This window comes from Calidris pugnax, unplaced genomic scaffold (genome assembly GCF_001431845.1).
Source record: "Calidris pugnax isolate Ruff unplaced genomic scaffold, ASM143184v1 scaffold1, whole genome shotgun sequence".
NCBI classification, from domain to species: domain Eukaryota; kingdom Metazoa; phylum Chordata; class Aves; order Charadriiformes; family Scolopacidae; genus Calidris; species Calidris pugnax.
The window spans coordinates 11048335-11066258 of NW_015090800.1; the positions used below are offsets into that span (position 1 = coordinate 11048335).

Below are 17924 nucleotides of genomic sequence, written 5' to 3' on the forward strand. Positions count from 1 at the left end.
GCGGCGGCGGCGGCATGGCCGTGCCCTGGGCTTTGCCCGCGCCCCTCAGCCCGGCGCAGCTGAAGCGCCTGGAGCAGCACCGCTACAGCGCGGCCGGGCGCTCGCTGCTGGAGCCCTGGCTGCAGCCCTACTGGGCCTGGCTGGTGGAGCAGGTCCCGCTGGGGCTGGCCCCCAACGCCATCACCCTGGGCGGCCTCCTGCTGAACTGCCTGACGGCGCTGCCGCTCATCGCCTGCTGCCCCAGCGCCACCGAGCAGGTACCGCCCGCCACGGCCCGCCGCCGCCTCCTCCACCTCGCCCTTACAGCCCGACCTCCTCGCCTCAGCCCCGGCCGCCGCCCCGCGGGGCCTCCGCGGCCTCCCCCCCTGCGGGCCCCGGGAGGTGCGGTGTGGGGGGAGCCGCCGCCGTTCCCTCCTGGCAGCCCGTGGGGCGTTGGGCCTCCCTCCCCGTGCACTGTCACTCGCGGCCCCACCGCGGTAACACGCGTGGTGCCTTCCCGTGGGACGGAGGGAGGGACGGAAGGCTGCGGGTTTGCCCGCAGAAAAGCGTGGAGCGGTGGTGCGGGGGTCAGGCTTTGGGGTAGCAGGGGTCTGGCTGGTGTTAAGCTTCGAGTGCCGAAATGCTGGCGTGGCAGGGCGAGCCTCGGTGGGTGCCTCTCTCCTTCCTCCCTGGCCTTCGCTGATGAGAGCTGCCCGTGGGGATGGGGCTGTGACCGGCAGTCACACCAGATGCTGTGGAGCAGGGGGACAGCCGGGCTCACCCTGGCGTGTGTCACCCCAGCCTCCTCCAGGGACCCTCCTGGGTCCCACACTTGGGCTGCTTGCTGGGAGGGAGACCTAAGCTGTGTCAGCTCCCTCTCTTCTCAAGAGGAAGGGTGGAACGGAGGGGCCGTGGAGCTAGAAACAGCCACTGGCTGGTGGAGAGGGTGTGGGATGTGCCCAGGAGCGGGGCAGAGGTGGCCGTGAGGCATGGCTGAGGCCACTTCAGCATCCCCCTTAGTTCAGAGCTGAGATTTAGTTGTGTCGCAGATGTGTTGGCTGACAGCAGCTCAAATGCTCCCTGCCCTCACGTGGGAAATGCTTAATTGCTTTAGCTTCTGGAGGGAAAACAGGCATGTGAACGTGGGCTGACACTGCTGTCACTTGAACTGTGTTGCCTACAAGTTTCTCTGACAATTTAAGGAGCTCTTGTGGAGCTTCCCAGCCTGTTAGGAGTTTCCCGGTGTTGAGTCTTCATGTTAGTTAGGGTGGGAAATATCAGGGGAAAATTGCTTTGTGTCAGTAAAGTATCTTGAAGGGGTAAAATATCTTTTATTTTTCTTGTGTTCTGATGGGCTTAAATCCTAATGGCAGAGGCAGCCGTTGGTTGGGGTATTTTAATAACTTATATATACTTTGGTGAGTGTTCTTGTTGATGGAAGCAACCTTTTTCTGTAATTGCTTTGCCCTTTGTGTTAGCAGAGGTGTTTGTAGCAGACATATCAGGAAGCTGATCCAGATCAAAATCAACTTTGCTTTGGTCTAACCCTAACCACTTCCCTGACTTGCATAACCAGGTAGAGGCACCCTTTGGCATTGTAGGAAAAGGGAAGATAGAGGTGAGAGTGAATGGTTGGAAACCACAGATTGCCTTCTAGTGGCACTTTCCGAATTAAAATGCTTGTGGAACTGCTACCTTGAGCTTAGTTTTGTGATGTAGCTGTCAGTCCTCTGCCAGCTGTCTGCCTGGATTTTTCTCTTTCTTTTTCTTTTTCCAAACAGCAAAGAGAAAAAGCAAAAACCCAAACAGTCAGAGAGTAAATTTTAAGTTATTTTTCCCTTGGGGATTCTTGTAAAAAAAAGAAAAATGTTGTTTTGTGGACATCCAGGGAGTTTTTCCTTCCAGGAAAGGTTAGGTTGAGTTTTAGGAACTTTACTGGGTTTTTTTTTTTAAGTGTGGAAGCTGGATTTTATAAAAACCTACAGTTTGGACTAAACTTCATTGTTCAGATGTCAGTATGTCCTTTAAAAATATGTAGTGTAAAGCCAGACTCCTTATATTATTGTTTTTTGTTGCCTCTGCACTGTGAGAATAGCCCTCACTTTCTCATGCTGCATCACTAAGGCATCGTTATCTCTCTTCTGCTTGTTTAATGACTCAGCTTGTCTTCCTCCTAAGGTGTCATGGTTCTGGATGGCGTTTTTAAAAAGCTAAAACTGTTGCAACACTAATAGGTGTGATATGTGCTGTTGTAATATCTACTTTGTACTTTTGACTTGGATGTGCAGGCTGGAAGGGCTTGGGGGAAGGTGGAACTGAAAAGGATGTTAAAGGTGATTGAATCACAGGCTGAACTAATAGCATGGGGCATGTCAGTGTCACCTGTCCGTACTGCTAAGCCACCTCTTCCATTCATAAATGAGTCTTGATTACCTGATGAATTTACAAGAACTTGTTACATTCTCTTGGTGGAAGTGTAGAAACACTGGATAGAAAACTCATAAAGTAACAAGCAGCTTTTGGTTTTAGGTGTTTTGTGTTTTTTACAAGTTGGTTTGTGTGGTTGTGTGGTTTTTGGTTTTTTTTTTCCCCTAACCAGTCTTAAGTGAGGCATTTCTATTAATCCTTTATTGAAAACATTGAAGTCTTAATGTTTGTACAAACCATCCAAAACAAGTAAGACTGGTAGCTGAAATCCCTGGGAGAGTAGCTGCTAGCAGAAAAGAGATCTTTCCCTGATATACCCTTCCAGCTGCCAAAAGACTGTGGTTTAGGGGTTTCTCGGCAAGAGATTCCTCTTGAGTTACTTGCTAGAATAGCAACAGATAGATCTGTTTCCCCACAGACACCTTCCACCTCATGATTTTGAATTATTTGTTTTGAACCCATTTGTACTTTCAGCTTCCGTTATGTCCTACTGCAGTGAATTCCACAATGTAATAATACTTTCTTCCCCTGCCACATGCACAGTGCAATTAATGTCTAAAACCATACAATGCTCCCTTGTTCTCTTACTGTGTAGCTGTTATTTCCTTATAGACTCTTCTTTTTTCCTTCATCAGCATCAGTAGCTGCTGAAAGCAAGTTTGTTACTGACTAGCACAATATGTTTTGGCTTTATGAAATATTGGCTGCTTCAGTAATGTCTTCTTGTCTAGTAAGGACATGGGTGGTATCACTGTCTCTGTAAATGTGTCATTTTAACATAAGCCTTCTTATTGCTGAGCCACTAGCAGACTGCAACCCTCACGCACCGTTGTAACTAAAATCCATGTGTGCAGATATTTGTAATGTTTATCCTAGTGTTTCCAACTCTGTGTAGCTTAGGATAGTCATCTAGAAAAATAATATATGGGACAGCTACACCAGGTGTGGTGGTTGGGGAGGTCACTACCTGCACATTTCTTGTTAATTTTTTTCCTTACATCAGCACTAGGAAGAAAACTGGCTAAACATAACTCTCGATCTTCTTAAAAAGGAGAAAGGAAACTCTGATCCTTCTGCTTTCATGGTTGCTCAGGGAGGGGCCTAGCTTCAGTAATCCTCTGAGCTCAACAACGGCTCTTTCTAAAATGCCATGGGAAGCTAGAAATTTAGGACAGAAGTTCATGCTAACAGTAATCGTTACTTTGTACTGAATTTACATCTATTTGAAAAGCAAATAATCTTATAGCAGTTATAGCAGGATCTAAGCAAAGACATTCCCCACCCCAGACTGATCAGAGTAGATTTTATCCAGTGATAAAGACTTGGCCTGCATGCTTTCAGCTTCTTAGGTTCCATCATGTCCTTTCGAAGGGTTTTGTTTCTGTTATCTGTAATTCCCCACAGGTTACTGGGAACAGAGGAATACAGGAAGAGAAGAGCATGGATTGTGGATTTGCAATTTGGGCGATGATGGAGAAAGGGAGCAAGGGCTCGAGGGTTGTCATGGAGAGAGCAGGAGGGAAGGGAGGCTTGTGATGGCTAGCTCTGTAGAATTGTGTAAAAGATGGCATAGAGCATGTATAAAAGGATGCTATACCTTGCTGAAACTTGCTGTTTTGGAAAGCCATGCATCTAGGGAGACCAAAAAGCTGGGGGGGGGGTCTCGGTGGCTCCAGGTAGCTCTACTATTAACTGCTTGGAGTCAGAGGAACATTGGTGAGGTGCTGTCTCTGCTTCTCTCTATCTCTCTTTTTAAAACTCCTTGTAAAAAACCACCACCAACAAAAAAAACCCCAAACAAACAAATCACAAAAAAAACTCCTACTCCATCTTTTAAACTGAAAGAGGCATTGTATTGAGTTTTTTCCAGTCACAGGGAAAAATGAAGGAGAGATATTGATAGGCACGGTGTTATGTAAATAGCAATGGCACAAATGAGCTTTGTGGGAGAGAGAATAAAAAAGTAAAAAAAAAAAGGAGGAGAACTGGAACAGCTGGTATGAACTGGGGGCGTGAAGGAAGAAGCATTAAGGCCCTGACCTGGTAAAGGAGAGTTGTGAACCACTGAGTGGGTTGGGGAATCCAGCCCATACCCACGAGTGAAGAATGGAGCACTCAGTGAATGGGAGAAGAGATATTTGGCCTAAAGGAAGACAGCAAAGGTTCAGGAACTCCAGGACAGGAGCTATTTCAGAGGGAGCTTGTTGGGGAGAGGAGGATGCTCAAGGAATGCGGGGGAGTCCCTAGTGTGCACAAAATGCATTTGGGCTAGAGTATATTTATTTTATTTTCTATTTTTTCCTTCCTGCCCTCTCCCCTGGCTGTAATACACATTTAAACAGCCCCTTCCCTTCTCCTGCTATTAGTACAACTGTACATAGTGTGTTGTGTAAACCAAAAGTGAGAGAAATGACCCATATTTGCGGGGAAGAGGGAGGAAGTTCAGTAAAAATGTCTGTCTCTATTCTGGATCTGTTCCAGAGGGGGGCTTCGTAAAATAGGGTGAAATCAATTGCTGTGGTGTTGGATCACAAAAGCAAGAGTATGACTAAATGTGACGAGAAATTAAGGAGGGGCCGAATCTTTAAATGTTGCATAAGTTTGGGCTGTTGAGCTCTCTGGGCTTGAGAGCTTTGCTTGAAATAAGTTGTAAAAGGATCTTCTGGCCACATCTAGTCTTCTGCAGCTGTCCTTGCTCTTCTGTGGTTTGGAATCACAGGAGCAGAAGAATGAGGACTACTGTTCAGCCTACACTGTTTCCTGAAGGAGAAGCATGCCACGCATACCTGTCAAACACTACACGCACATTGTTTTGTTTTGACACCCTCTGGTTCAGTAGATGACCAGACCTGCTGTACCAAATCTGTGTGTGACAAGATTCTGGGGCAGTATCATCTTTCAGACATCCCTTTTAATTGAAGTGGAGAAGGCTGGTTTTTTTTTCTCCCCGCCCTGGTTTGTGTTCTCTTCAAGTTCCATGAGAATAGCATCTAGCTCTGGCCAAATAATATATTTGCTTGGACAGGATATAACTTTGGGCAGATATAATAAACACCTCATCAGTGAAAAGCTGATGATTATTGGGAGCTTCCTGACCTTTCTGCTGAGTCTGTCAGCCATGTCAGCATTCTCAAATGCTCCCACTTCTCTAATTTGCAAACTACTTGGGTCCAGCGTGGGAAGCCGGCAGGGGACATCCCTCGATGGAGAGCCAGGCATGCGAGAAGGTGGAGGAGATGGCAGCTGTAGCTGTATTGAGAGGGCAGATAGCAGAGAGAATCTGCGGCTATTAGGAACTTCAGAAGCCTATGTTCACCTTCAGTGATTTGGAATAGTGCATTGCACGGATGAAAACATTAGAGTGTTCATTTAATCTGCTAAATGCATAGTTGATCCCAAGGGACCTTTGGTTATCACCACTTTGGGTTAAATTTGAACTGACAGCCTAGGGATGAAACGCTCCAGATGGTGTTTCTAAGCTCTCTCAGACACCTGTTCCCCTGTTCTTACTAGGATCTTCTTCCCTTCTCCGCAACTGTGGGGATACAGGTGCATCCGCTACAGGTGTTAATGGATACAGATGATCCTTACTGGGAAGAAGATGAAAACTCTCCCCCTCTTTCTAGACAGTCAAGGAGCAGAGCGTTTCAGTTTTGGAGTCTGGGGGGACCATTGCTTTGATTTGTCCCAGCAGGAGCTGATGCAAACAGACGTGGATCAGCCGTCTTAATGATTATGCCTGTACTATAACTTGCAAGTCAACAAAAGCCATTGCTTTGTCAAAAAGACCTAATAAGATTGAGTTGAAGTGGATGTATTTGTTTATTTTTACATTTAATGTGTTACACTTGGGTCGAGGTAAGGTAAATGGAGATGATGTTACCTGAGACAAGAATCCTTGCATCATGTTCTGTGGATTATGGAAACTTTCATAAACTACAGTCTCCTGCAGGTCTTCTGTGTTGGTTAGAATTGAGGCTGCATTTCATGGAGCTTGCGTTTCAAGAGATTGTGATAATACCAAGCAAACGGCATACAGCGTTATAACTGATGATTAAAAAAAAAAGTGCCATAACAGGTTTCTGTTCCTGACTGATGTTTCAGTTATGGAAATGATCCAGTTAAATAAGACACTTCCCACGCTCTGGCATTTGGCTTAACTGGTGATGTGCCCCACACTGAGGGGGGGAGAGGGTATGTGTGTGTGTGAGTGTAGAGTGGGTCAAGAATTTGGCTAGCGTATTTAGCACTGGATACTTTTGTCCGTGATACAGAGAACCTGATGATTTTAAAGCAAACTAAAATCTATTTCAGTTGTAAGTAGGTGGTTGCAAAAGGAGGGGAGCCTAATGCAACCAAAAAAACCCGGTGGTGTCCTGGACAGAATTGCCAGGTGTGGCCTGGTTTAGTTGCCAAAGTCCAGGGATTAGTGTGACAAGTTTCAATAGATGTCAAGCTGTCTTTTTTGTAACTAGTGGAAGTATGTCATGGTAAGGACATCTCATAAAACACTGCACGTTACCTTTGTGGCACTTCACAGTAAGTAACAGCAGTGATAAAATTGGAAATGTCTTTAGAATACTACTTTAAAGGACAACAGTGATACTAGTGGTTTCTCCCAGGCTTTCTGCTCATAATGCTTCATTCATAGGTCTCTGTCAGGGTTTGCCTTGTTTGAGAATATCGGTTATTCTCCATACAACAAAGTTATCCTGATAAACCGGTATGGGTTCTGTAGTAGCTTTAGTATGTGGATTATATGCCAAGTAAAACAATTTTAGCTTCAACAGGGTCCTAACTGTGCTTTTATGTCCTGAAATACCTGAACAATGGCTCACAGCCCTTTGTTTTGGAAAGGTGAAGAGTGAGAACTGAGGCCAACAGGTAGCTGCTGCCTCCTTGCAGAACATCTCACCAAATGTGATTGCACCAGGAGAGGGCCTTGAGCTCTCTGTTCTTCCAGATGGCTGTCAATGATCCACAAACCCAGGGTGGCTGTAGGCTCCTCCTGCTGTCCACATGCTCTGTCCTTTCCCCTTTGTCAGAGGAGATAAACTTTTTCAAAAGATGGGTAAGAACTCCCTGGTTTAACCCCACTCCCCAGTACTGAATTCCTTTACTTAACTGGACTAACAAGGGAAAAGAAACCAAAATAACTTGAGTAATTCTGCTGGTAAACATCAAACATGTATTGCTGTTGTCACTTGACCTGGATTTCTATAGATGATCTTTGGGGTGGTTATCAGATAGCAGTGTGTTAAATGTGTATTGGAATGAGATTATCTACTCAGCCTCTTTCACCTGATCCGTAATGACAGGGTTTTTTCTTAGTTTCCTTGTATTAAAGGGAAAGACTGCCTTGCTAATTTTGAAGAATTTTCTAAGTTTTCTGGATTTCTAGATACAGATGGGGAATCCAGGGTTCTTACCTATAGCTGGAGTCCCTAATTCTTTGACTGTCTCTTGCGTCAAACCTGGGCGAAGCAGCCAACCATTTGACTTTAAATGGTGGAATGTTTTATTAATGAAGTTATCCAAATGTTGGGTAGCAGGAAAATCATAAATTTGCTGACAATATTGTTTCCATATTAAAAGCACAAAACTAAGCAATAATATCACCCACGAGGAAGTCTTAAATAACAGCAAAAAAAAAGCTATTCAGAACTGGACCTTGCTTAAGCATCTTTGGGAAGGTTGTGTTTTTTGATCAGTCTGACTGGGGGCATTACTTTTTTTATAACTATGTCAGTGAGTATAATGATGATGAGAAAACAGGATGTCTGGAGGAGCAGCTCCCCTCATCTGCATTCTTATTGCTGCCTCCTCCTCTCCCTGCCTCTGGACTGATCAGCAACTCTGATTTTCCCTTTTTCCCCAGAGTGACGCTGGGTTTGTGTGAGTGTGGACAAATCTCAGCTGACTGAGATTTCAGTTGTTGAAATCTGCTTAGTAGCCTTTACTGGCCTTAGGAAATACATGTAATTGTGTTGGTCTGTTTGTCCTGCAGGAGAGGAATTGCCGAGGTGCAGAGCCACAGTCCTTTACCTGGGAGCAGGAAAGGGTTCAACCCTGTGGCTATTCATTTGTTTAACCTGCAAGCTGTGTTTCCAGCTTCTATACCTAACTTTGACTCTCTTTTCGTGAGCAGTGCTTCTAAATGTTAAGGATACTGCTGGAAATTACTCGAGGCGAAAACGTCACCTGTACTTTGTACAAAAAGTGCTGTAAATAATTTTTAGTAAAACCTAATTCTTAGACAAAGACATACTGACTGTGTATGAAAATAACGCTTTTGAAAGGTACTACTGTAGGAACCTAAGACTAGTGTTACTTTTCTAGTTACTAAAACTAGTGTTAATGTAACTGCCTCACAGCTCATTTTGAAACTCTGATAGCCTATAGTAAGTAGATAGCTGCTGCTTTATATTTAGTGACTTAGTTTCTTCAAACCCCTGTCCAAAGTGCTTATGTAGTCAATTTCTGTATGTTGGAAAAAATCTCTTTCCCTAAAAGCTGAAGCCTTTATTTAGTAAAATGTAATAGGGTGTTATGTCTATATGTTGTAAATCTGAGCAAAACATCTAAGCATCTATCACATAAACTGCTGAGAACTTCAGTGTCTTGCTATAGCTTTCTTTAAAAAAGATTAATTTTATTTTCATAACATTTTTCAGCACAAAGGATACAAATAATTATAGAAATACTGTGGCTTTACAGTTGAAAAATAAGTCAGTTGATGCAGAAAAGAGGCTAAAGTTTTGGGGTTTGTTGTTTTAAAATAGAAGGACCTGTATTTCACTGTTGTATCTGGAGTAGTTCATTATAGTAGTAACTACAATTCATGTAGAGACTAGCTCAAGGAATTTGGTTTGTCCATTAGCTAAGTAAGAAGTAGCACAAAGTAGTGTAGTTCTGTGCTGAACAATATTTTACTTTTGATGAAATAGGTTATCAGCTAAGAAATTGGGAACTGCCTAGTGACCTTTTATGTGAATCTCTTTCAGGCACCTTTTTGGGCATACATCCTGGGTGCATTAGGACTTTTTGTCTACCAGTCTCTGGATGCCATTGATGGGAAGCAAGCCAGAAGAACAAACAGTAGTTCTCCTCTAGGAGAACTCTTTGATCATGGTTGCGACTCTATTTCCACAGGTAGCCTTAACCTACTGTTACCCATCCTAGTTTTAAAATAGTTACCTGTTTTCAAGGGGAGCTGTTTAATCACAGATTTGTTGAAGTTGGAAAGGACCTCTGGAGATCATCTAGTCCAACCATCTGCTCAGAGCAGGGTCAGCATTTTCCCTCCTTTTAGGGTAATGTCACCATCTCCTGGTCACTGTAGCCAGGGCTCCCCCCGACCTTGCACCCCTGACCAGTATTGGGGAGGATATTTCAGAATCTACCTTTGGCAGATGTTGGGTAACATGTGTTCTGCTCATGTTTACGTCTTCACAGACAGTGTCCTTTGAATAAACTAGCAAAGAATTCCATAAGGCCATGCTTAGAGATTCTTTAGGATATATAGCCTGGGTTTTCCAGTAGAGTACAGGTGATGCCTAATAAAGAATTACAAGGACCTAAAAGACTGGTGCTGGCATGTGAAACTAAGGATTCTGCTTTAGGAGTGAGGTGCTAAAATACCAGTTTGGTAATAGGGCATCCAGCTGGGTACTTAGGAGAAGGATAACTTATATTCCATAGAAGAATGAGTTTAAAGACCAGTTGATTGGGAGTCCTTAAAAAGTCAGCCTTGCTCAGTTTTACTCTCCATAACTTAGCTGCTGCTGGTGGAAACGCCTGTACTGCTGTAAAAGGTTAATGGCTGAAGCATTTGCCCTGGGAGTCAGTATGTTCTTTATGCCTCACTCCCCAGAGTAGTGCAACTACCGGTCTCTCTGAGCTGGGCCCTTCAGTGGATGCTGTCAGTGATACAAAGACCATGAGATGACAAGGTCAGAAGAGAGAGAAGGACCACTGTAGGCTGGGAGGCAGGGCCCTCGCTTGGAAGAAAGGGAGACCTGTGTTTTGGTGTCTCCTGCCAAGCCTGTCCCTGAGGTTAGCTACTCAGTAAAGTTATCAGTCACAGTGTTACTTTGTTACAGTGATATAAAATGCCTTGTGATTTATATTTTTATTTCTCTTAACTGCAAGCAAAGAGGGTGTATGACTAACATGTTTGTTTCTGCCTTTCAGTTTTTGTTGTCCTTGGATCCTGCATAGCAATCCGACTAGGAACAAATCCTGACTGGTTGTTTTTCTGTTGTTTTGTGGGACTGTTCATGTTCTATTCTGCTCACTGGCAGACATATGTATCAGGCATACTAAGGTTTGGAAAGTAAGTAGGTATCCTTAGAAGTACACCTGGCTTACTGTCTGAGACTGCTACCTACCTGATTTCTGTTTCTTCTTGATTTTTTTCCCCCTGCTCTCTCTTCCTATCGCCTTCTTCCTCATCTCCCTTCCGCCCTGGCAGGCTTGTGTTTGACCTGGCAAGAACTTTAAAACTCTGCCTAATACCGAGTAGAGGACTTGATCTTTTCGCAGCTGATTTTAGCTGTATGTGCTTTGTTTGCATGCACTGCTCTTCTGTCTGCAGATTTGTCCTGGGGACCCATACTAGCACTATGTAGGCTCAGGCCAGAGGGGTCTTGCCTGCAGTGTGATCAAGTGCTGTGTGTAGGAGCAGGGACAGAGCAAGCACCTGTGGTACCACAGTACCTCCCTTTGTGACCTCCCAGCCACAGAACACTGTCAGCCCGCGGGACTCTGAACCACATACATTTTTAGAGGAAATTCCCCTGCTAATGAGTTTCCCTTCCATAGACATCTTCAGTCTTCCTCCCGATGAACTCTCTGCAGCCATTGAGTCCTTTGGCAAGGAGTTCCACAGAACTTGAAGAATTACCCCCAAGTTCATTTTGAGGGATCTGCTTTTAATCTGTCTCGTGCTGGCTTTGATTGTCCTTTAGGTTTTGTGTTAGGTCACAGTTCTAGAGATTGCTGTGATGCTGTTTATGACTTGGTAGTTCTTACTGCAGTGTAGGAGGAGGAGTCATGACATTCATGTAGAAGATAACAATTTCAATTTAACTCCTTAATAGCGTGGTGCCTAGCCTTAGCTGTTTTTCAACAACGAGCTGCACTTTAATGATTTCTGAAAAAAGGAAAAGATCAGAGGCTTCTGTAGCAGGAAAACTGGAAAGAAGTGCTGTCCTGCTAATCCTAGGCACTTGCTAAGTCACCTGTTCATAGTCCTGCTTAGCTCTGACCTGCAGGAAGCCCCTGAGCAAATCCGAGCACGCTGGGCACACGGGGCTGTCTTTGCATACTGTTTCGTGTTTGTCTCTGTGGTAAGGCTAAGAGCTCTTTTTTTATTTGCTGATAATGCATTTTACCACACAATCTATAACTCTTCTACCTGCCTACCCATCCTCCTCTTTTTTAATGGACATCTTGTGCTGTAAACAAAAATAGATGCTTTAGAATTATGGTTGAAATGGGATCATTTCCACCCATGGCAGTGGGCTCTGCTGAAGGGAGAAGGACTATGCCATGAGCTCTGGCATTTTGCTTACATGGTTGCTTTTATGTGCCTTCTCATTCTTTCATAAAATGTGAGAACGATTTCCATACACGAGGAAGGCACTATACCAACATAAAAATTTCTTCATTAAAAATTTAATGGCTTCTATGTAAATATAGCGACAGTGCATAGTGCGAGCAATTTGAGATGGCCTGGTGTTCCACACTTACTGTTTCCAGTTAAAAAGAGGCAGCTTTTCTCCAAGATAACTTATTTCTCTTTAGTCAAAACAGGTCAGAGTTTTTTCAAGGCTCGCAATTTTATTTCTCTTAAGCATAGAGGCGAGAGTCTAAATGAAGGCATTAGTATATTGCTCTAATTGTGCTAATACATAATAACATGGACAGAGGCTTTCACTGATGCCATTCCTGAACTAGCAGTGCTTGATTTGAGAAGTCAAACAAGAGGGGAGAGAGAGCCCTAGCGCTGGTGGCCAGGGAGGAGCAGAGGAGCTGGGTACCGTGCCCCTCTCAGGTGATGCAGAATACTGCACAGCAGCTGAGTGACATCTTTGGCCTCTGATTCGGGCCCTGTTGCAACCAACAGCCTGAGCCTCTGCAAAATGAAGTACTAAACTTTGGCACATACAATGACTCAGCTTCAAGTTCGAGCCTCCTCCTGCCACCAGCAACAGCGAATGCAGCTCAGCTTAGAAACGCTGGGTTTCATGGTACGAAACACTTGCACTTGCATGTGGACGCTTTTGCATGAGGTAACCATCAAGTTGAGTGTGCAGGAACAGCAATGAGCGGGCAGAGGTGACACTTCAGCCCTGGCAGAGAGGGCAAAGCCTCCTCCCAGCAGCGCTGCCCCTCTTTAATTGACAGACTCTTTAATTGACTTCAGGCCAATTAATGAAACGGGCAGAAGATGAAAAGCCTAGGCTGGGTTAGCCAGCGGAACTGGTTCACCTCACAGTCCCATGAGCAGAAGGTTCACCTCGCAGTCCCATGAGCAGAAGAGCTCGTACGGTGAGGGGGCCCAAGGGCGTAGGAAGGAGAGGACCACCCACTCCAATGGCTTTCAGCAGCGACCAGCACCGCAGTTCGTCATCTATTTGCAGCTTCAGCTTTGGCTCTTCGCAAGCTAAGTCTGAAGCTTGTGACGAAACTTTGCCTATTTTATCCCTGCCTTTCTGATGAGAGAAGGGAGTTTATTATAGTTCCTCTGATTATCGAGATGGGATAAATGTTTTCCATCAGCCAAGAGCTGATTCCTGTCTCCCTTTAAAAATACACGGTTTCAGGTGCAAACAGTTCACTTTGCTCATAATACCTTAAAACTGCAAATTTATTATAACCGCTTAAAGAAACTGTTTAAACATCCATTCTCACTGTTTACCAGTAACTCCAGTACAAAGATCAGGTACCTGTCTCAAAACCTTTAGTAGCATAAAAGGAACCCTAGATGCACATTTATTTTACTTATTTTCAAGCTTTATTGAAAGTATTGATTTTTTTTTTTTTCCTCTTGAGTCTCTGCTTAACTTTTTTATATACATTCAGGTCTTCTCAAAATATTTAATCAATCAAATACAGTAATAAAGAGTTGGCTGTCTTGTCTGAGAAAAAAAAGGTGGAATACAGAGTCTTGATGGCATACAAGGCACCCTATTTTAATTTTTTTTTTTTGTGGAAAAGAGCAAGATATTAATTACATGTCCTCTGAAGCAGGACAGATGCTTAGCTGTCCCCTCAGTCCTCAAAATACTGCTTTTATGTTTTGCAGGCTGTATCTGTCAAGCTTTCATGATACGATGGCTTAAAGAAATCTCTTCTGTCCCCTCTGCTTTTCAGAGTTCATACTTATATATGATATTCTTTTAATGGAAATGTTTGATTGTGCTTACTGTGAGCTTGCCTTAAACTTTGATTTGATACCTACGCATCAACGTCTGTAAATGTATACAAAATTCTCAAATAGTTAACAATGTATTCTTTAAAGATTCTCCCCCTATTAAAATTATATGTAGCTTGCTCTAGATAAGGAATATAGATTTAATTTTAAATCTTAGCCAAAGATGTGTGCCTCCATATAATAGAGTACCATTCTCAGTCGAGGAAAATCATATTCTACATACATTGAAGGAGTAATCTAAAGGAGATAATTTATAGTCAGTGTTCCCTCCTGCTGCCTTGCACTTACAGCAAAAAGACTTTTTCTTTAACTAAATCTCCTTTCTTTTGTTTCCTTGATAGGGTTGATGTCACTGAAGTTCAGATAGCCATAGCAGTGCTGCTCTTGATGTCTGCCTATGGTGGCACAGCAATATGGGACTATAAGGTAAGGCTATGAGGCACTCAGAGTTCCTGTTCAGCATTCACCGTTCCTACGGGATTTGCAGCTCTCCTCTGCCAGTCCCAGCAACACCTACTGGTTGTCTAACGTTCTGGTTTAGCTCATTGTACAAATGTAGGTTATTTTTATGTTGTAGTTGACTTAGGTATAATGGTGTGACTTCCTGTGCCCAAATCTAGAGCTACGTAGAGGAAAAAAGACCCCATCTGCCACGTATGAACTTCTGATCTGGAACTAATACTTTGCAGCTACTTCAGCTTTTACAAATATTTTTTTGTTCTAGTTTTATTTCTTTTGTATATTTTACTGGAAGACATACATTCCTGTTGGCAAATGACTTACAGAATGCTTTCTTTTAAAATTTAAAGATTAAATGCTTTAATCTAACCAAACCATAGGATGGAGTTAAGGGGTTTTTGGTGAAGTAATCCATATTTATGTGCTGATGGATATATACTGATTTTTAACAGTTATGTCACAGCTGATATAAATTTAACTAAAGAATTATTTTTCTATCCAAAAGCATTTCTCTGTCTCTGGGTTTTATTCTGATCTTTCAAGTTGCACTTCAGTGGATGGGATCAAAAGTGTATTAGACCAGTATCTTCATCTTTGCTAGGGTCTTTACTCAGACGTGTGAAGTTCTGCGTGGTTATAGCGCATGGAAGAGCTGAGACTGTTCCATGCTGCTGATGACCACTGGGAATTAATCTAAATATAACCCACCAAGTAATTCAAATTAACACGAGTTTACTCAGCAGTTAAAGAATTGTGTAGCTAAACTTTGTTTCCCTCCCTCATCCTGCAAGACACTTTTGTTCTATTTTCAAACAATTTATTTTCAATTTGGAAAATGAAGTCGGTGCATTAGACTTCAATTATGATTGATTTTTCTTCAGTATTAAGAGCTATGGTAGTTATGCTGTATCTCAAAACAATCTATATTCAAAAATATAGTCAATGGTTTCAATTTATTACTACTTCTGTTTTTTTTAAATCCTCTGCTGCCTTTGGAAGTTTTCCTTGAAAGCGCAATTGATTCTGAAAGGTAACTGTTTAATTAAAATTTGTATCTGGAGACTCTTCTGAATGTAAAGATACAGCATACAGACAACGTGTACCAAAACACAAGGCGGGCAGATGGTGTTTGTGTTTCCTGTGGCTCAGTATTGTGTTACCCAGTGAAAGAGAAGGCGCTGTCCTTCTCCCCCCTCCCGTGCCCTGGGGATGCAGTGGGCTGTGTCGTATTTGTGTGTACCTAGTAAAAATATTTGGAGACCATCCTAAGGACAAACGCAGTGAGATCTAGCTGAATTTCAAGACCAGAACTTAAGAACTCAAAAATCGAGTTTAAACATTACAAAAGAAATCCATCATCTCCTTAGTAAGGAAACGAATTCCAAACACTCTCCTCCAGAGCTTGTTCCCGGGAAAGCAAGAGTTCAAATGAAACAATTGTTTAGTAGGTATCAGTAGCTTTTTAAATCACTTTTTTTAAAAGTTGTTATTCTTAGTTTTAATATCTTTCTCTTGGTTTTCCTTTTAAGGTCCCTGTGGTGGGCTTAGAACTGAAGTTCTTTGCAGTTTTTGGCATACTGTGTGGAACAGCACTTTCTTTTTTCAATTACTTCCGTGTCATCTTTGGCGGAGGGGTTGGAAAGAACGGATCCACCATAGCAGTAAGTTGCTTTAAAAATCAGAATGAGTTGATCCTAAGGGTTTTATCTGTTTAAGCATTTAAGCAGACAAGCAGATGAATGTTGGATGGCTAAAGCAAAACTTTATTATCTACATTCTCCCTACCTGGTACTGGATTCCTTCTATTGCAGGAACCAGCAATGAATTTTCTTACAGAATTGATTAGCGGTCTCCGCAAACGATACCGATAGCACTGGCATAATGCTATCTGCAAACGATACCGATAGCACTGGCATAATGCTAATGGGCTTTCCCTGAGTTTTGATAACTCTGATTTAGTTAAATAGGATTTACAATACATATAAAATCTGGATCTTACTGTGTGACTCGAGCCTAAAACAAACTTTCTTTCCATTTGCATTTCAGGGAACAAGTGTTCTCTCACCAGGCCTGCACATTGGACTGCTCATCACACTGGCCGTTATGATCTATAAAAAGTCTACAACACAGCTGTTTGAAAAACATTCTTGCCTGTACGTCTTGACATTTGGAGTTGTGAATGCTAAAATCTCTCAGAAGTTGGTGGTAAGGAATCTTGTTTGCAGTCCTAAACCTCCTAAAACTAAACAGTAATGCAGTGTCATGGTTCCGGCTGGGACAGAGTTAACTTTCTTGCTAGCTGCTGGGGGAGTGCTACGTTTTGGATTTGGGAGGAAAATAGTGTTGGTAAAACACAATGGTTTTAGTTGTTGCTGAGCAATCAAAGCCTTTTCTGCTCCTCAGAGCGCCCCACCAGTGAGGGCTGGGGCTGCACGAGGAGTTGGGAGGGGACACAGCCAGCTGAGCCTGACTGTCCCAAGGGATATTCCATACCATGTGACATCCTGCTCAGTATATAAAGCTGGAGGAAGGAGGAGAAAGAGGGGAGATGTTTGGAGTGATGGTGTTTGTCTTCCCAAGTAACCATTACGTGTGATGGAGCCCAGCTTTGGGGATGGCTGAACAGCTGCCTGCCCACGGGAAGCAGGGAATGAACTCCTTGGGTTGCTTTGCTACACACACAGCTCTTGCTCTGCCTGTTAAACTGTCTTTATCTCAACCCACAACTTTTTCCTCACTTTCACTCTTCTGACTCTCTCCGCCGTAGCAACTGGGGACTGAGCGAGTGACTGTGGTTCAAGTTGCTGGTTGAGGTTAAACCACAACATCCAGGCAGCTGGTCTATTACTTTTTTTTTTCCCCTGGCACAATATTTTTCAAAGAGCAACTGGGGGACTGAGCGAGTGACTGTGTGGTTCAAGTTGCTGGCTGAGGTTAAACCACAACATCCAGGCAACTGGTTTATTACTTTTTTTTTCCCCTGGCACAATATTTTTCAAACAATAGAAACTGATAATTCTACAGACTTTGTTGCTAAACACTGAGCTACTGATGTGGTTCACGAGAGAGAATGCTGATGAGAAGACTGAGCCTTAAGATCAAACTTGAGGCAGTTGATGTATTCTGTCAGACACCTTGGCTCCCCCTTGCTCCTTCAGAGGAGCCCTGGGTCCTTCTAACCAGCAGCCATCACTCTATCTACGTCAGCTCATGGATGGACATTTCTGAGCAAACCATGTTTCCTTTGATGCTTTATGTTTAGCTTCAAGTACAATCTTCTCCAGAGACAAACCTGTAAAGGCAGCGGAAAAGATTTTCGTGGGTTTGGTGCGCTCAGTTTTCTGATACTGTTTCAGGAGGCCTTGTCCTACCTTCACTCTGCAGTGAGCAAACGGCAGTAAAAACTTAAGGTGTGGGCAGGTGGGAGGCCCAGTGGAGATACCAGCCAAGGTCTGTGCAGGTTGTGTGGATGTGCCAGAGCTGTTCCACGGGTGCTAATAGGGGTGCTGTTGCACATCTGGCCAGATGTGAGCCAGGAACTGCTCCCTACAGCTGATCCCTTTAGCAGAATTGCACCCTTTGTTGGCTTAGAGTGGAAGCTTTTGTGGATTGTCCTCTC

The 17924-nt window shown here is 43.5% G+C and overlaps 1 protein-coding gene across 2 annotated transcripts in view; it reads left to right on the plus strand.

Annotated features, from left to right (window-relative positions):
* The first annotated feature begins 6 nt into the window (after positions 1-6).
* Positions 7-17924, plus strand: part of CHPT1 (choline phosphotransferase 1) — a 23591-nt gene continuing 5673 nt past the window's right edge. For both annotated transcript variants that reach the window (XM_014937351.1, XM_014937352.1), the window contains exons 1-6: positions 7-257; positions 9411-9558; positions 10600-10741; positions 14188-14272; positions 15835-15966; positions 16352-16510. In XM_014937351.1, the coding sequence (XP_014792837.1) occupies positions 15-257; positions 9411-9558; positions 10600-10741; positions 14188-14272; positions 15835-15966; positions 16352-16510 (909 nt within the window). In that variant the 5' untranslated portion in view covers positions 7-14. The remainder of the gene's footprint in view (positions 258-9410; positions 9559-10599; positions 10742-14187; positions 14273-15834; positions 15967-16351; positions 16511-17924) is intronic.